The following is an 18424-nucleotide window of genomic DNA, read 5'->3' as shown; positions in this document are numbered from 1 at the left end:
AATGTGCGTTCACCTAGCTGACAGCCTGCATTCCAGTAGACCTGCGGGTTGAAGTTGCTGGAGTCGATGCGGTAGGCTGAGGGGTAGATGCGGGAGAGCTGCCGCTGGTTGAAGCTGAGGAAACGCTCCACTCTGTGGTGGACCAGCTGTTGTGCTCGGGTCTCACTAAATGAAAGTACATTTAACGCAGAGCCTAATAATCAAAAGAGACACAGAATAAAAAAAAAAGTGAATTAAATATATAGAAATATATTAGAGGGGAATTTTATAAATTGGACAAACTGGAACATGAACAATTTGAGTTGTTTCAGAATTTATAGATCCTGTTTAAATCAGAGTTTGTGCCAGCAACCCCCCCCCCCCCCCTTTTCCTGCATGCCTGCATCACATAAATTGCTTAAATACTGCCACGTGCCAAAATGAAACAGGTCCCCGCGTCACCCGTCTGCTAAAGCCAGTGATATGGTTCCTGATTAATTATTCATTTGATAAGATGCTTCAGACCATTGGAACCAAGTGTACAACTGCCACCTTAATGCCACCAGTGCCACCAAGGTATCCACAGGACGACATCTCACCTTCATCCAGTCCCTCCTGAGAGGCCTGTGAGTTGGTGAGCACCACCAGATCTGACAGGTCCCTGCTTAGCTTTATAGTTTTCCTCCTCCGAACACCCCTGGATAAAGAAGCAGCAAGTTACTGGAGAACCATCGAAGCGTTCATCCAAGCAGCACAATTGCAGCACAAATCTCACACCAGCATGCAGACACACACACACACACACACATACAAACAAAATGTGCATGTGCTTGCTTTGTTTACTCCCCCGCAGAGGCAATTCTCACTTTAATTGGCAGTTTAACTAATCACGCATTTCTTTAATAAAATGTTTGTTATTTATATTTTGTTATTTTATTTCATGTAATTTTATCCCATTGTACATGTTTAGATAAATACATATACCTATTTACGTTTACATATACATATGTATATTCCAATACATACATACATATTTTGTGTTTCTAGATGTACATTTTATACATTATTGTTGTATAGTATTTTATTCTGTTCTATTGTTTTTTAATTTTTCGCTGCTCTTACCTTTGTTCTATCCACTTTCTGCCGTGACAATGCATTTTTGTTTGTTAGATGGTGCACATAAATGTTTATTTACTATATAAGTGATAGAAACAGTGGTGTTAAGGTGCGGAACTGGGTTGTCGCAGTCACATACCATCTGACAGATGTCAAAAAGCTAGTAAAATCAAGTTAAATTTTGTACTTACAATTGACAACAAATATGCATGCAACCATTATCACCTCTGTGTTCAGGCAAATTACTCACACTGCTCTATCCTCTCTCTTTAATTTTGGCAAGATCACAGAGCCTCTTCAATGGCCATGTGCCACAAATAATTTCTGTCCCTTTGTGTCCCTTTAGGGTGCCGCACATTGTCATCAAAGACCTGTCATGTTTAATTAAATGCTCTTTCATGTACCATTCTATCAACTCCTGTCCTCTGTGTTTATTATTAATTTCAGTTCCCATAACCATTTTTAAGTAACGCCATGTCCTCCTCTCCTCTGCACCAGAAGTCACTGGGGCTGGAAAAAAAGTCCTAGACATGATGACCTAGTTCCTCAGGCACATACACGCTTGCGCTGAAAAAATTAATACTGGATAAACTGTCATACCTAATATTCTAACATTGACGTAATGTACATACTAAACCAGGTTACAGCTGGTTTGGTTTATTTACATTTCATCAATGTTAGAATGTTAGTTGTGACAGCTTACTTACAGTTTTTTAAAGTGTAGTCAGTGCTCACTGTGCATTGTAGTGATGCACTCAAATACGTAGCTGTTGTTTGTTTAATGTGGGTTTTTTTTCTCTCTTTACAGCAGTTAAAAATATTAGTTTGCCCAATTTTTTTTTTTTACTTTACTATAATGCTACTGACAGCATGTTTGTTTGGTTTATCCATATTACAGCAATGCTAAAATATTAGGTGTGACAGATAAATGACATTTTTTAAGTTTAGCCAGAGATTACTTTTTCCAGTGTGGTTAAGACCACACAGACAGAGACAGACAGAGGCAGACAGAGAGACAGAGAGAGAGAGAAAGAGAGAGAGAGTACCTGTTGAATTGTCCACACGTCTCCTTTCCGGAAGCTTCCTGATGCCCGTCATCCTCGTCTGTGCTCTGACACTTCAGCTTGGATTTGGAATGCCTCTGTAGGCAGGAATATATATGACCATTGGAGGCAGAGTGACTTGTGAGTGTGTGTGTTCTTTTGTGATATGGTGATATATTATTTTAAAATATTTTCACAAAGATGTAAAAGTTGGGATAATTTACTAGCCCTCACTAAGAAAAAAAATACTAAAATATACTAACAAAGCTATAAAAATTCACGTGTATATGTGTGTGTTAACCACACATATACACATATAACCAGTACTATTCCTTATAAAAAATGTAAAAAATTTAAAAAGCAGGAATGGAGAGTGAAGATAAATGCTTATTAACGAATGTTGACTTTCCTTAGAGTGTGAGCAGAATTTCACAGTTACCGTACACACATGTGTGCAGGCACACACTCACATGCACAAGTGGAAGGGAAGAGTAAAAAGGAAGAGTAGAGAGGCGTTGAAGGAGGATGAGGAGAAGTGGCTATGAGCTCTGAAAAAAACAAGCTGCTAAGCCTGAGCCTAGTGCCACTCATGATATAAAACTAATTAATGGTGTGAGTATTAATTAATGTTTATTAATTAATTAATGGAGTGTTTATTAATCCAATAATGTAAAACACCAAATCTGTATTATTCACAATAAAATTATGAATTTGAGTTACCCAGCAGTCATTTCCAACATGTAGGATCCCTCTTTAAATAGAACAATCATAACAGGAGGGACGATGACGAAATATAGACATCCAAAAACTCAATTTAAACCTTCCTTCCTTCTGTGTCTGCACTCCTTTAAAAAAAATTGGAGGAGAGGAACAAGAGGACCAGGGCAAGCGAAAGAGCTGTGGCTGAGTCATTCCCACACCGTGAAATTTATCCTCATCCTTTAACGGGTTTAACCTATCACTACTTTAACAGCGAGTGGGCGAGCTGGCCGTTTGTTTTCTATTTCTGTTTGCTGTTGAGATTATGTTTGCGATTAAGTAAAAGTGAAGCTGTTTCATCGTGACAGTCCCTCCTATACATATGATAACACCAAACACAGCAGAAACCTCTCCAGGACCCACCAGCAGGTCCATACACCTGCAGCTTTACTGCTTTAATAAAAAGTATTTAGCAAATTGTAAAGAAGAGTAAAGATGTCTGTGGTGTTCATGTGTTAAGAGGCAAGTAGAGCTGAATTGAAAATGTGCGTATATGTTTGGCACAAATATGAGATATTTCTATCTTTTAAAAAATGGTGCCATTAGTTTCGCCTTGCATTCAGGATCCTCACAAAAACACAACACCAGCAAGTAGCATTATACGTATATTATACTTTTTTGTGACAAGTGTTTAAATTAGTCTGGAAAGGATGCATAAAGCTTTTACCTTTTAGCACTGACGCATGTAACAATGGCCAACAACTCAAGAGTCATGATATCATCTTCCCTCTAGTCCTAGCTGTACAGCACTGTTTGCATAAATAGTGTTGGTGAATTTGTTCTTTACTTTCAGTTGAACTTGAAATAAATACAAGCAAAATCTACACTCTCACCTTGTGCTTAAGGTTACTGATGAAGGAGCGACTCTGGGATTTCTTCAGGACCTCCCTGGAATTCTAAAAAAAAAAAACAAGTTAAGACTCCCCTCACTCGTTCAGAGAGGACAACTGCCAAAACGTAGTATTAAATGAAAGTATGGGAGTTCACCCAGCAGATAAAGGCTGTTGAGCTGTATGACATTAACATTATTCATTCCTTAAGCGCACAATATAAATTTAAACAACAGCCTTGACTAAACGACATGCAGATTATTTCAACCCACCCGGCATGATTTTATATCTTTGGCTGAGCGAGTTTCTAAAACCTAGCCCACAGCATGCATGCTATATGAGTTTTAAATATTCATTTATTGCATTAACCAGCAGCGGAGGGATGCAGGTTTCCGGAGCCGCAGCTGAGGATCAGAGCCGTGGCCCTCACAGCAGTCGCAGGGCAGGGAGAGCAAAGGACTGCCGGGTGCACCTGACATACAAGCAGGAGGAACCCGGAGGAGCAGGCTGTGTCTGGTGGGGGGCGCGCAATGTGGGGGTTCTCCCAGCTGAGAAAAGCAGGAAAACCATCTGCGCCAACGTCCCAGCGCTTTTGTAGCCCAGAAGGGACAGAGCTGTCCCAACGTAACAGTCACACAAGGCAGACAGCTAATCATGACCCGAGTGGCACTGCTGACCAGTCCAGGGGATGTGTCCCTCTCTCGATCCCCAGGCCGACTTATATTATTATATAATTTTTTGCCGAGGATATCGTGAAAAGGAAAGAGCACAACGGAAGCCCTCAGTGCATAATGCATGCTGCATCAAAAAGGACTCTAATAATAGGCAGGGTGCTGAAGCAGAACAAATGAAATATTAATAAAGATGCTGGAGTTTTTTTTTTTTTCTTCCCCTCAATTGTGTCGTTCTGTGTTGGTACTAGGGGTGTTGAAATTAATCGTATAATCGACGTGGACGATATTGCATCGATGCAGTGCAGAGCATAATCGATTATCATAATGATGTTGCTTGGTGATTTTCTGTTGGTGAATCTCGTTAAAAAGTAGTGCAGGTAGTGACTGTGGCGGCCTGTTCTACAGAATACAGTGCCGTTCCGTGTCGGAGTTTTACGCTGCGTGGCGTGGCGACCATGACGTATTTTTGCGGGCGACCAATAGAATCCAAAAACACGCATATTTTTCGTGCGGTGAGCATTCAGTTGAATAAAAAAAATAATTCTGTAATGAATACTATTTGGAACTAAGGTGTCAGAATAATTTGGACGTTACACGTACCAAATATTACCGCTATATTAGTATATAGCATGTTTAGTGCAGAAACATGGAGTTGTCTTTGACCTATTTTCTCCGGAAATGTGAACGAGTGCTTCGGCAGAATTAGGAGAGAAAACAACGCATGTACACGCTAAATGTGCCCTACACGCTTGTGCCTTGGGAAACTTTCGTCTTTGTGAGTATTGATGTGTTCATAAAGCATGCAGATATGTATGGGAATCACTTTTTGGTTGTTAACCAAATGTAATGCAATGCGCACGTGTTTAAGCTAGGCTAATAATTAAATGTGGCATTGAAACGTGAGTATTAGCTGGTAATTTATTTTTCCCTTTTTGAATGTTTCAGTTACAATATAAGAAAAGCGTTCTTCAAGAAAAGCAAGCCTCGTGTGGAGACCTATTTTATTTGTTCGCTGGCTGTCTAGCTTCACATGGTCACGTGTTGTGAGGACAGCACAGCGGAGCGTCCACACAGGCGAACGAGACCTTAACATCATGTGACCATGTAGAAAATGTCTGGGATGCATCGCGATGCATCGATATCGAGGCACTGATAATCGTAATCGAATCGTGAGACCAGTGAAGGTTCACACCTCTAGTTGGTACTATACAGAACATCCCTAAAACTGCATTTAGACAACTTAAATGAATAAACATGGTGGAATACTTACTTGTTTTTTTTTGTCTGCATTAACCTATGACATTGTCTTCTTCTATTAACATGTGCAGGGTGGTAGTAGCCTAGTGGGTAACACACTCGCCTATGAACCAGAAGACCCAGGTTCAAACCCCACTTACTACCATTGTGTCCCTGAGCAAGACACTTAACCCTAAATTGCTCTGGGGGGGACTGTCCCTGTAACTACTGATTGTAAGTCGCTCTGGATAAGGGCGTCTGATAAATACTGTAAATGTAAATGTGCACACACCAATAATTGGTAAGAAGCTATGTACAGATTGCATATGCATTTGTGGTGGGACATTCTGGCACACAGTCAGAAAAGGTTTTTTAGGCATTTTTTAATGTACACTAACTTCACTTCTTACTCTTCTAAAACCCAGTTGTCTCAGTACTATCTTAATACCTTTTAATATATATTAAGATAATATCTAAATATCTTAATAAAACATTTTTGTGCAGCACATTTCATTTTCTGACAGGCCAAAATAGTTTAGTTAAATAGATAAATTGTCTAGTTCTGGTTGCATTACATTTGTGGCTCACTTTGTCCAGCAGAATTGTGGTCACACATACTTGCACAAACAGCTACTAGATGAACAGTGGTCAATGACCTGTGGTGAGAAGGAAACCTCATTTAAAAGCCACACACTGTGCCTGTACCAACGTCAACCCCATTCTCTCTCTCTCACACACACACACACACACACACATTTTTTTATTTATGTCACTCCAAGGCTTTGTTGACCCAAACTATGTCTTGGTGGTATTGACCTTGATTAGGGCAAGTTCACCCACATCATGGGGTTGTTGTGTCAAGTTACTAGACTTCTTTAAGTCCACAATAATAAGCTGTTTGAGCCATAACATTAAAACCCCTATTTCAAATATCGTGTGGATCTCATTCACAAAGTAAAACAGCCCTCGCCAACCAAAGCATGGTCTCCAAAAGAACTCAGATAACAGATCTTTTAATTGCAAGGTGGAATATTGTGCAACCCAAGAGGGGTCTGGATTCAACACCTTGAACATCAACATCACTTCTTCTCCATATAAATAAGACATAGCCCCCCTGGGCATCCACATATCTAAATGAAAGCCGTCTTCAATGTAAGATACATTTCTGTAATGGCTAGCATTAAGGTCTTCAATCAGTCTGTACTACAGTTGTACCCGTCTGGCATTATAAAGACAGCTCTAGCCTGCAGTTTACACACGCACAAGTGGAGACTTGGACATCCATTACAGCTTTACTGGTTGCAGATCACTTTTGACCACAATCAGAAAAGCCCCCACACAACCTGTAGTTTTGAAGATGATCATGGTCAGACAGTTTATTATGCTCTGATCCATAAAAGATCAAATTCGTGAACTGACTGTCCACTTAGAAATCCAATATTCAATACCTTTTTTTTTTTTTTTTACCTTTCGAAGATTTTTTTGTAACCCCTCATGGGTGGCACGCAGCAGGGCTCGGATGGAGAAGCTATCTGTGTCCTCCTTGTCACCAATCTGCGATTCCTTCAGCAGTGAGTCCAGTTTCTTCCTGATGTGCGATTCTACATGGTTCTGGCTGGAGCCGTTGCTCTGGGGTTCATAGAGAGCAGGCACATGTAGGCCTTTAGTGCATTCAGAATCAATACTCTAAACTACACACATGGCACATCTACAGAAGGCAGTATAGCATTATGTTGCAGAAGAGGGTGTCTCATTTCTGCATTGCCTTTTAAGGCAGCTCTTCAAGGCAAGCTGTTTATAAGCTACAAATTAAATTAATTGTGCGGAAATTAGATGATCACATTACGTACCTGCTCATTTTTTTCAGATATGTTAATGCAAACGAGTGGAAAATGAGCTGCTAATATAAAATGGTTGACAGTTAATTCGTTTTATTCTGTTGACAGCACTCTGCCTGCGTATAATGGAAGTGTCTCTGAATGGGTTGTTAAGTACTAATTGCCCTTAAGAAAACTAATCAATATTATGAGAATGAACTAGATTAAGAGTCAGTCCTATCTAGTTCTTGTAGAATCATATTAACAATAAACATTGTGCTCCATTATACTGTTCCAAACCAGAAGACTATGTGTTATTTTATACTCTCTGAGCCCATTTGCAGGTGTCTGACACTGTGCATAAATGACAAAATGGCTCATTGTGTGACTTACAGTGGTGTTCTGAAGCTTGAAATCATCTTCTATCTCATCAGCGCTGTCATCGTCCGACACTTCTCCCTCTTCTGCGTCAGCCGATATGTATGGGGGCAGGCGTTTACCCTAAAGAGAGAGAAAAGGGCTGAGAAAAGTATTCCTTCTTGCCCCTTGAGCATTTTTTCCACAACTCTTGAAGATCTGTATGTTTAAAATGTATTTAACAGTCACACTGTGTTTCATTTGCAAATGTATTTATAGTAAAGCATATGGTGTAGCCTGAACCAGTCTACCAAACTGACAGTCTACCACATTTTCTACATTTGTTTCCTCCCACAAAGCACACTCTCTGCCTCCTCTCTCACACTCTATCTCTCTCACTTACTAACAAATACACACACACACACAGCTACTGGCATAATAACACTAATGCCTCTAATGCAGCAGCACGTTTTCGTCTCTCTCTCGCTAGCACCTCGGATTCCTCTCCAGGCTTGGCAGAGCACTTAACCTCTTCAATGAAGAGAAATCAGGCTTACCATACACTGTTCACCCAGCATTTTTCAACACGCTGTGTGTTACAGTCACAGGTCTGAGGTCAAGAGCAGGTTCTAAGATTGGAAATTCTGATTATCATTATCATTCATAAGTATTGCTGCCATTTATACATAAAAGAAGCATTTACTTTGGCCAAGTATTAAAATGTATGACTCTTGGATGGTAGCATCACATATCGAAGGTGAAGGTGAACTACATGGAACACCAAAAGCATGGCTTGCTCCTTTCAGGATGGTTGTGATGCATGACATCTGCCAGAGATTCATTAGAGTGAGATCAGTATTCAGAAACATGTGCAAATTAACATTGCAGTGGTCCTCTGCTTAGAAAAACTAGAGGGATGCCCAATAGCTGCCCAACGTTTGTTGGAAAGGTCATCACCCCCCTGTCTCTACCTTTGCATTGGGTACCTATCGATTTTAGTACTCTGTAATACTCACTATGAGATAGTAGATGAAAATAGCTTGGAGAATCTTTGCTATATGTGAGCCCTGGGTTAAAAACTGGATTAACTGATGAGTTATAATTAGGCTCACTTAAACAAAATGTAGAATGATGGAAGTGTCTCCAGGCACAGAACTAAGAACTACCGGTCAAGAGCGTGTAAAGAAGGGCAATTATCAAAAACCACATCATGTTCAAAGGCCAGAAATTTACATTATTGATACGGATTAAAAACACTGCAGTGTTCAGAATGTTAATCAGACTCTGCAGGATTCTATTCCAAACATTTCCTTAGGTCTGTGAAATTTGCTCTAATTTGTATTGATCATATTATGAGAAAGCAGTGCCAAATGAATTTACTTTCATTATGAAAAAAATGTGTGAAATGTGAAAGTCCAAGGGAGGTGAACAGTCATTTTAATCCCACTGGCTGTGAAGTCCAGTCTATTTCTAGAAAATCAATAGCGAGTAAAACAAAGCAATCTCAGACACCATGGGCCTGTCACATTCATGCACTGAAGGCAGGAAAAGGTGGATTTTCATCAAGTAAACATCAATAAATTGGGAATATTAATGACAAAAAATGCATACACATGTATACATCAGATGGAATCGGAGCAGATATAATTAATGTTTAGAAAGATGGAGATGTGGTAAATGGTTCTGTGCCCCAGTATAGGCAGTTTCAGAAGAACTTGCCTATAAATTATACACAAACATTTAAGCCTGATAGTAAACAGAAACATACATCTATACACCTGGGACAGAGGAGCTTTCTGCAGGTGAAGATGAGTTCCTGTGACCTAAAGTCTCCGAAATTAGGTCAACATGTCAAGAAGAAAGACATTTGAGGACAGTTCTACTGAGTGGCCTTCTGCTGGGACCATCTGTCCCCGGACCTGAGTTAATTTCCCACCGACTTTGTCTTCGGAAGACTCCTCTGCTGTGAAGTCTGTTCCCTGTTCCCCGTTTATGGTTTGGCTATACTTGGGGTGCACGTGTGTATGTTTGCTTCTTGCCCAGTAGGTACACATCGCTCGATTCCAGACGGCACACTGACCACCAAGCTGTTTGCTCCATTTTGCATGAAGATGTCCATGACTAATTCACTGGCCTACTTTCACTTTTTTCACTTTATTCACAGAGAAGGGAAAACACGCAATCCCAGGTGCTCAAACTAAGACAGCTCCAGAGATCAACACTAAATATGTTCATATTCATATTCTTCAAAACATTATGTGCATGACTGTGATCAAGCTGACACACTGTTATACCACAAAAAAATATAAAGCTAGTGAGCAGAACACAGATCTACAGATTTACTTTTAACAGCTTATGTATCCTTTCAGGTTTATTATGTTTCCATTGTGTTTAAGTGCAACTAAATGAAAACAAATCTACCTTTATAAGGATCTTCCCCTTTAGGCTATTGGGACTTGGTAGCTGCTTTGGGTCTTTATGCAAAGCTTCACACACGTCCAGTTTGTCTCCAAAGATCTCCTTCAAATGCTGGGCAATCTTCTTCTGCTGTTGAATGCTGCAGTGGTTCTCAATGGAGAGAATGACAGGGAACCTGAGGGGAAATAGAGATTATAACCCTGTTCCCTCATGTTCTGCCAGTTCTCTTATTCCTTCAGAATGAATTATGATATTTCTTTCATATAGGTTCCAATGGTTGCCATGCAAAAAAAGAAACCTTGATATCATGATAATCTTTTATATTCACAGTAGGAGGTAATTGAATTCATTGATTAATTCCTTATAATGAGAAATGGCTTTTTCAAGAAAAATTTACATTAGAGTAAATAATCTCATACAATCTCATTTTACTGATAAAACTGGCATTGAATATATGTCTGAAACTGATTTTGATGCATAATATTTCTCCATGTGTCAGATTACAAAAAATATCAAGGCTGTTTCTCTAGCTCATGCATATATTTACTTGTTTAGATGCTATACGTGTAAATTTCTTTCTAATACTAACTGGCTAAAAAAGTTTGGAGAGCCTATTTTCTTTATTTTTCTCAATATTCAATAAATGATCAATAACCTCTCTTTTTTAACTATGAACAGACACATTCTCCAGTCAATAATGATATTCCTGATCTCACAGAACGACACAAATACAGATGTTAAAGACATGTTGGAATAGCCTTCTATTAAAAGACACAGTCCATTTTTAATTTATGCATCTGACAATCATTTGATAAACTATAAAATCAAACTGGCATACTGACATGAATGACACTACCGCTGATGATATTTGGAAACATTTAGACATCTTTATTTATTCTTAAATGGCTATGGCAGAAACATCTATTTCAATTCAGGAAATATGAAATGGCTTGTTTATTTCCTTTCTGGAACACTGACGCAAAATGGCACCCAGACAGCAATGTGGTCTAAATGTCAAGCCTGTCTGATGGGCAGGGACACCTTCGGGGTTGAGAACTGAACACTTTGACTGACAGACACCTTGAATTTAGCTCTATGGGTACACAGCCACACAGAGATAAACACACACTCACAGACTCAGAGAATTACCCAGATACAGAATCACACACACACACACACACACACACACATCCATACAGTGAATCCAAGCTAAACACACCTGGTTTGTGACTGAGAAAATGAGGAGTGTAATTTGCATGTGATGCACACACACTCTAATATTAGGCCATTAGCCTAACAGGTATCAAAATTTGAAAATATTATACTGAAAAACAACTACAAAATGGAGAAATGGCTATTGAGTGGTGTTAGTTATAATGCACTGCAATACAAAACAAAAAAATAAGACCCTGAATTTTTTTGCTATGACTTGAAATGCAAATTAAACTTAAAAAAAAAAAAACTCCTACTTCAAAGTATAATGCCAGATAAATGAAAAAGCAACATCAAAACAAGAACAGCAATAAGATGTAAATTGTAAATTCGAACATACTCGTTGTTGATGAAGGCATACTTGTTGATGGTCTCTACTACAGATTTGAAGGTGATCTTGGAGGTAAGGGTGTATCCATGCTGAACCATGGGCTCACCGTCTGGACCATCCCAGCAGTCCACTGAAAAAAAAGGGATAAGAATTAGATGGATGGAGCCACCCTTTCAGAAGACTAAAAGTGGAAGTAGCCTAGCGGGTAACACACTCGACTATGAACCAGAAGACGAGTGTTTCCAGTGGGACTGTCCCTGTAACTACTGATTATAAGGCACTCTGGATAAGGACATCTGATTAACGTAAAGTAAATGTAAATGTAGGAGAGGGTGGATCATTGGACCTCTGGATGGACGCTCTTACCCTCAACGCAGCGGCAGCCGGCCTGAAGCACCCAGGCATACATGTCAGTCTTAGAGTGTGAGAGAAGCTGGTCTCCAGTCAGATAGGTGTTGTGTGAGGAAGCAATGAAGTAGTTAGACAGCGACTGGTCCATATCCTGGTTCACTTCATGATGGGAGGGGTTGAAGATGTCACAGGTTGGGCTGCGCATGAAATTGGTGAAGCCTGGTAAGAGATAATTGACGCTGACATTTAAGACAGTTTAGCTCCAAAGCACACATATTTGAATGCTATTATACACACTCTGTCATGACCCAGATGGAGAGGTTATGGTGCACAAATGCTTTTTGAGCCTATCTGTATTAAAAAAAGCAATATCTCCATCATTAGGTAATAAAAGCAGATGCAATAAAACCATCCATTAGTAGCTCCACTAAATAAATTGTAAAAAGCTAAAAGCATAAATTAACAGAGTGATGCTGTATGATTGGAGATGATTTAGACAGCGGGCAAATTTTGTGTGATTGATTTTGCCACAGGCAGATAAACAGTGAATGGAGTAGTGGAAAGCAATGAAAGATCCATCCTAGTCAGTGCTCTCATCACAAAGCACAGCAGGTCCATCTCTTTTGTGCTCCGTCTGTCCCTCTGTACACACACATACACACACACACTTACATTTACTACACAATCCTGGATACTACAGGGCAGAGGAACTGTCACAAAGTTCATTTGTGGCTTTTTCTATTTTCTGAGCTGAATCCTCGGGGGCTGTGGTTCAATGAGAGCAAGAGAAGAGTGCATAGGGAAGGGCACAGTGAAGTGCCCTTCATGCCCTATAACTGTCTAGCTCGCATAGTCATGGAATTTGGTTGGACACTTATTACCCAGGGTCCAGTGGCTTCCTGACAGCTGTGATAGGCTGAGTTTCTATTCAGGGACTGGGAAAAATAAATTCTGCCACAAATCTAGGAGCTTCTGTCAAAGACGCAGCTTTACAGCTGTAATGCTCTGAAAACTAAACACAGCCTGCACATGGAGCAGCGTGGTGCATGTGTGTGCTATGACCAAAGAAGGGATCTGCTGTACTATGATGACAAAAACCTCACATTCCAAATTCCTAGAAAACAACTGACAATCTTTCAGAGAAATTATTGCATATCAGTTACTCCAGAACATAAAAATAACCTTTATGATTGTGTTCCAGTGCTCGTTTTTTTTTTTTTTGTAATAAAACACTACATAACTCAAATTATAACCATACACTGCAAATGAATGACATTATTTGTACATTTTGTTGAGGGCAATTCTTAAATAAATAAATAAACTTTGTTCTGCGTGAAACATTAGATTATTTATGGATCCCCCAAATAATTTCTATTCTAATCAAGAGGCAGTGCTCACCTTCAATTCCCAGAATTCCTTGCTGTTTGTTCTCCTCAGAGACCTCAAACTTATCAATGATGTCCAGACAGCACTCCACTGTCACGTTAGTCATCTGAAGAAGAGGGAGTGCGAAAGAGAGGTGAGGACAGACAGAGCAGATATCACCCGTGACCCGTCAATCACTGTGTCTCCAGGGTGGCCTCTTCTGAGGGCAAGGCTCATCGCTTAAACATTTTTCTCCCTCTCTCCTTCATGCCATATGTTAGTCTATTCCTCAGTCCACCCCCCGCCAAACACCCCTCTCTCCCCATCGCTCTCTCCCGTGTATAGCTGTCGGGGCCGAATCACTTAGTGAAAGGCGGGAATGCATTGTCCTTAGCGCCCCGTTGAGGTTCCTTTCACACACCCAGCTGGCAAGCAGAATTATATGGGAAAGAGGTCCTCAAACTTATAGGGAAAGAGGTCCTCAAACCGGGAGCAAAGGTTCATTGGGGCAGAAGACCCATGTAAGAGTCATCATTAGAGGAAAAGGACACCAGCAAACAAGCAAAACGAAATTGATCAGTTTGGTTCATAACAGGAAAAAATTTTAAGTAGGTAAAAGGTGAAAAGGCCAGAAGAGAAGAAGAACTGCAGCTAGGTAACCCAGACGCAAGCTGTTCAGAGGGCTGGAATCCTCCAGCTTGACACAAATGGGAAATAAATATTCTTTTAAAATTCCAGGAAAGCCTAAACTAAACAGCAAAAAAACAGCATGTTCGGTTGAAATTCATAGGACTGTCAATAAATGTAATAAATTATTTAATGCTCGAATGCTCCGACGATACCAGCATTCATGTTGTATAGATTCAACATTGGTGTTCAGGACACCGATTCATCACAGGGTGCGCTCACACACACACACACACACACACACACACACAAACCAGGGCTGATTTGTCATGTTCCACTTGTAATTTTGTAAGCTGGATTCCCCTACTTCTGATTTGGAACAACTTGTGAAGACAGCAAATCTTAGCAATCGTAGTTCTACACTAATAAAAGCCCTATTTGTGTTTGTATGTATGTTATCATTGTGATACACTTCAGCGCAGCACACACAACAAAATGTGTCCCTTTGCATTTAACCATCACCCTTGGTGAGCAGGCATGAAATGCGTTCTTTGCTCAGTGGCACCTCTGCGGTTCGGGATTCAAACAGTCAACCTTCCAATTACGGCTCCGCTTCCTTACCCGCTTGGACATCATGTGTGCTAGAAATGCGAGGGGAAGACACACACTCTGCACCTCACTTAATTCATAAAGCAGTGACCCTCTGTTCTTCAGTCATTTACAAGTGGCTCGGATCAAACCTTTTGCTCTGCACGCAGAAAGTTGCCAAGCTCCTCAGCAGTCACGTGGTCCTTCTTCTCGCTGTAGCACATGAGCAGGAGGAAGAGGTCCCGTCTCAGTGACATCATCTTATAGAAGACGCTGAACTCCTCAAATGTTAGCGTTCCTTGCCGGTCATCAGTGTCTGCTTCCTGGGAGAAGAAGTGACTTGTGAAGGTGACAGCACTGGCACTAGTCTGTCAAGACATCCAATTTAAATATTGAGCACTTTAATGTAAAGACTTACCAGTTGTTTAAAATTAATAACTTTCGAAATTATGTGTTTTCAATCAGAACAGTAAAAAAAGGCCAATAGTATAAAAAAAAACAAGGCGTCATCAATTCCTGGATTTTTTTGCTTGATCCAGTGTGACACCACAGGACTCCCAATACCCAAACCATCTAATGTGGAGTGTATGAGAAGTGACACTAAAAGCCATGTTCTCCAGTCTCCAGAACAAAAAAATCATGTGCCCTCATTTCCCACAATACTCATAGTCTATGTTTACCCCTTTTGTCTCACACATCTTGAGCACAGCCTAAGGAATGAAAGTCATGCCAAGATGATGAGAGAAATGCTTATGGAAGCTAACAAGGGATTGTCTTATCAAGGCATAGACCCCTCTTTATGGAGCAAAAAATGTAAGTCTTCACCTGAAACATCTGCTTAACCTTCCTTCGTGGCAGGTTGACGTTCAGTTTATGAAGAAGCTGGTAGATCTCATCGATGTTCAAAAGGCCATCGCCGTTCTTATCCGCCTCCTCAAATGTCTGTTTCATCCATGTTGGCTGGAGTTAAGGAGGAACATGTCTCCATGGTGAAAAGATGTTATATCTGCTTCTATAAATGAAACAGGATGCTTTGTCCCATGCTTTTGAGAAGATGGTGAGAACTGCTCAGATTAGGCGCCACCTCATCACACTGGGCAGCGGGTCGTTTCTAAGCCTCTATCAACATTAGAGCGACCTGTGCTAATGGACTGCAAAGCGGTAACCGTGGACACAGCGACTGCGCTCAGACTGAATTATTTTATGCCAGTTGTCTTCTCCCTAATGAGAATGTGCTGCAATCAGTGTAATGTGATGATTTATGGCACACAGTGTCTTCTGCTGTGGCTCGGTCTCACCATGTTCTGCGAACGTGACGGAATGTCATGCCCCTTTAACGCATGGAGATGCATGGTGACACGCAAAAGCCCCCACAGTGGGTATCATCGTCCTCAATGCGATACATTATTCATATTCAATTAACGCAGCTGCACAGCTGTCACACGGGGGAGGCGAGCATGCCGAACTGTGTGTGTGTGTGTGTGTGTGTGTGTGTGTGTGTGTGTGTGTGTGTAAAAAGTGATGGTGAAACTGTGTGGGTGTTTGCCTGTGCATGCCTGCATTCGTGTAAGGACACATGAGTGGTGTTTTCAGAGCATGTGAAAGTAAGGTGGAGGGAAAATGAAAGAGAGAGAAAGAAACTAGGAGAGACACATGGAATATAAATGTTTCCTCTGGCTTGAGAAGGTGTGAGCTTTGAAAGGCAGTGCCAGTACAGGTGGAGGATCTTGGGAAGGTGGGCATGCTGCCTGGAACGAGAGCGAGTGCATCAGTAGAGAGTTTTAAAGTCACACACATGATCGAAAACAGAATAGCTGCTGACTAAACTGGGTTAAAACTATACTACTCATACACCATTGTTTCTTATGCCTCTTCTTTTATATGGGTATTCTTTTACACTGTGGATAGGAACGTTAAAGGTCTCTGTTCCACCTTCATGGCATCATTGCTCGAGGTGTGTTGTGCGTCACGCTTCAGGACCGAATCTGATGCACTGGCTGCTCATTCATAAGCAGCACCAAGACCGAGACACTAGGCACACCTAGGGCAAGGTGACAAACAACCACACACAAACACCATTCACTCAGACATATGGACAGTTTAGAGTCGATCAATCACCTTGTGAACATGCCTCTGGATGGCAGGAGAAAAATGGAGACGCCGATCTGAAACAATCCTGAGAAATCGCATGTTACAGCAATGGTTCTCAATCCTGATCACGAAGGACGCACTTTCAGGAGGTTAATCACACTCTGAAAATCCTTCATAGACTAACAATGAAGACAGAAGGTGGAAAGCTGTGTGGGCCGGGATGAAAACATGATGATGGGGGTTCCTACAGGAGCAGGATTAAAAAAATCTGCTTTTAAGAATACACTTGCAACTTTGCTGATGAAAAGGAATTATCCAGAACCACCCCTTTCAGCCCATTCTGTCCTCACAAAAGTGGCTCACTAGCTTCAAAGTAAGTGTTCTTTGCTTAAGATGTGGGCGTGAAGTTCACTGCAGAAGAGCTCTAACTGTCTAACAGGTCTGTTACAGGTCATTTCCTCATTTAGAAAGCGAAGCCAGAGAGTTCCTCTTCAGAAAAGCATTCCGTGATGCTTTCCCCTGGAGGGGAAAGTCTGTCTTTGTTTTTGCTGCTTTCGGAAAGGAAGAAATGAAGAAGTAATGCGTGCTCAGGAAGTGGCTCGCAGGGAGCTTGGCTTCCGCAGGAATGACTACGCTCGTGGTGGCGGCAGCCATATGTCCCTTCAGTGTTTTCATGACAACGCGACGTTCTATTTGCTACAGACAAGGAGGCCAGATGTCTCAGTGTTTCACCATCATCCATGTGACTCATCATTTGCACAGACCACTTTTCTGAAGGCGAAAGAAAAATCTCTCTTTTGCTCAACTCCCTTAATATTTCCACCCCCGAGTACGCTACACTCCATTGCTGGTCATTTGAGGTCACACCACCAACATTTTAAAGGATATTGGTCATGTGTGCGCTGTCTCTTTGCCAGAGAGTCCTCATCACTGATGCCTGCCATCAGGTACCTCAGTCCAGTCACCCATGTGCGGGCCTCCTCAGCATTGGAGGTCACTAGGTCAAGGGATTCCATGTGGTTGCCGTGATAAATGGTGAAGCAGCAGGCAGGGTCAAAGCTCCCCTCTGCATGCCTGTGGAAGATGTCTGACTGTCGACCTTCTGTGACCTTGTAGAGTGAGTCAATTGTGACTGTGAATAGGAGAATAGGAGATGAATGAGTGTGAACTAAAAAATAAATGACAGAATTTTTTTTTTTTTTTTTAAGCGTAACGTGTCAGTCGAATAAACATGAAGCACCATTTATTTGCAGACACCCCTTTTTTCCCTGGCCTCCTCCTCCCCCTCCTTTCCATCCATTGTTTCACTAGCAATGGCAATGGTGCCTAAAACCATATCATCCAGTAATAAGATTTCAGCTCCATCATGGCTCCCCTTCTCTCAGCCTCTCTCCTTGTCTCTGAAAACTACAAGACTGACGTTAGGCATTCGGTCACTGAACATAATTTGAGTGTTCAGCTATGTATATTGTCATTGGGCTTCAGAGAATTTGATTCTGCTCCATAAATAAACAGTAGTGAGGACAATTAAAGTTATTTGTTTTTAATTATGCAAATGGAGGCCATGTAAGAGGCTTACACAACTGGTTCACAATCAAAACAGCAGAAAGTAATACGGGGGGGGGGGGGA

The 18424-nt window shown here is 41.0% G+C and overlaps 1 protein-coding gene across 10 annotated transcripts in view; it reads right to left on the bottom strand.

The window, feature by feature from the left end:
- plch1 (phospholipase C, eta 1) overlaps window positions 1-18424 on the bottom strand; it is a 55748-nt gene that overhangs the window by 9815 nt on the left and 27509 nt on the right. For 7 of the 10 annotated variants that reach the window (XM_028961867.1, XM_028961870.1, XM_028961874.1 and 4 more), the window contains 13 exons: window positions 17683-17926; window positions 15529-15658; window positions 14856-15026; window positions 13522-13615; window positions 12139-12342; window positions 11782-11902; window positions 10233-10404; window positions 7848-7955; window positions 7105-7266; window positions 3731-3793; window positions 2142-2236; window positions 579-676; window positions 14-193 (listed from right to left, as the gene is read on the bottom strand). In XM_028961867.1, coding sequence (XP_028817700.1) covers window positions 14-193; window positions 579-676; window positions 2142-2236; window positions 3731-3793; window positions 7105-7266; window positions 7848-7955; window positions 10233-10404; window positions 11782-11902; window positions 12139-12342; window positions 13522-13615; window positions 14856-15026; window positions 15529-15658; window positions 17683-17926 — 1842 coding nt within the window. Of the gene's footprint in view, window positions 1-13; window positions 194-578; window positions 677-2141; window positions 2237-3730; window positions 3794-7104; window positions 7267-7847; window positions 7956-10232; window positions 10405-11781; window positions 11903-12138; window positions 12343-13521; window positions 13616-14855; window positions 15027-15528; window positions 15664-17682; window positions 17927-18424 lie in introns of all 10 variants that reach the window. The other 3 variants (XM_028961872.1, XM_028961871.1, XM_028961873.1) reach the window with 1 other exon arrangement.

Source organism: Denticeps clupeoides, chromosome 19 (genome assembly GCF_900700375.1).
Source record: "Denticeps clupeoides chromosome 19, fDenClu1.1, whole genome shotgun sequence".
In the NCBI taxonomy this organism is placed as follows: Eukaryota; Metazoa; Chordata; class Actinopteri; order Clupeiformes; family Denticipitidae; genus Denticeps; species Denticeps clupeoides.
Note: the sequence above shows the minus strand (reverse complement) of the source record. Positions and strands in the feature narration are given on the sequence as shown.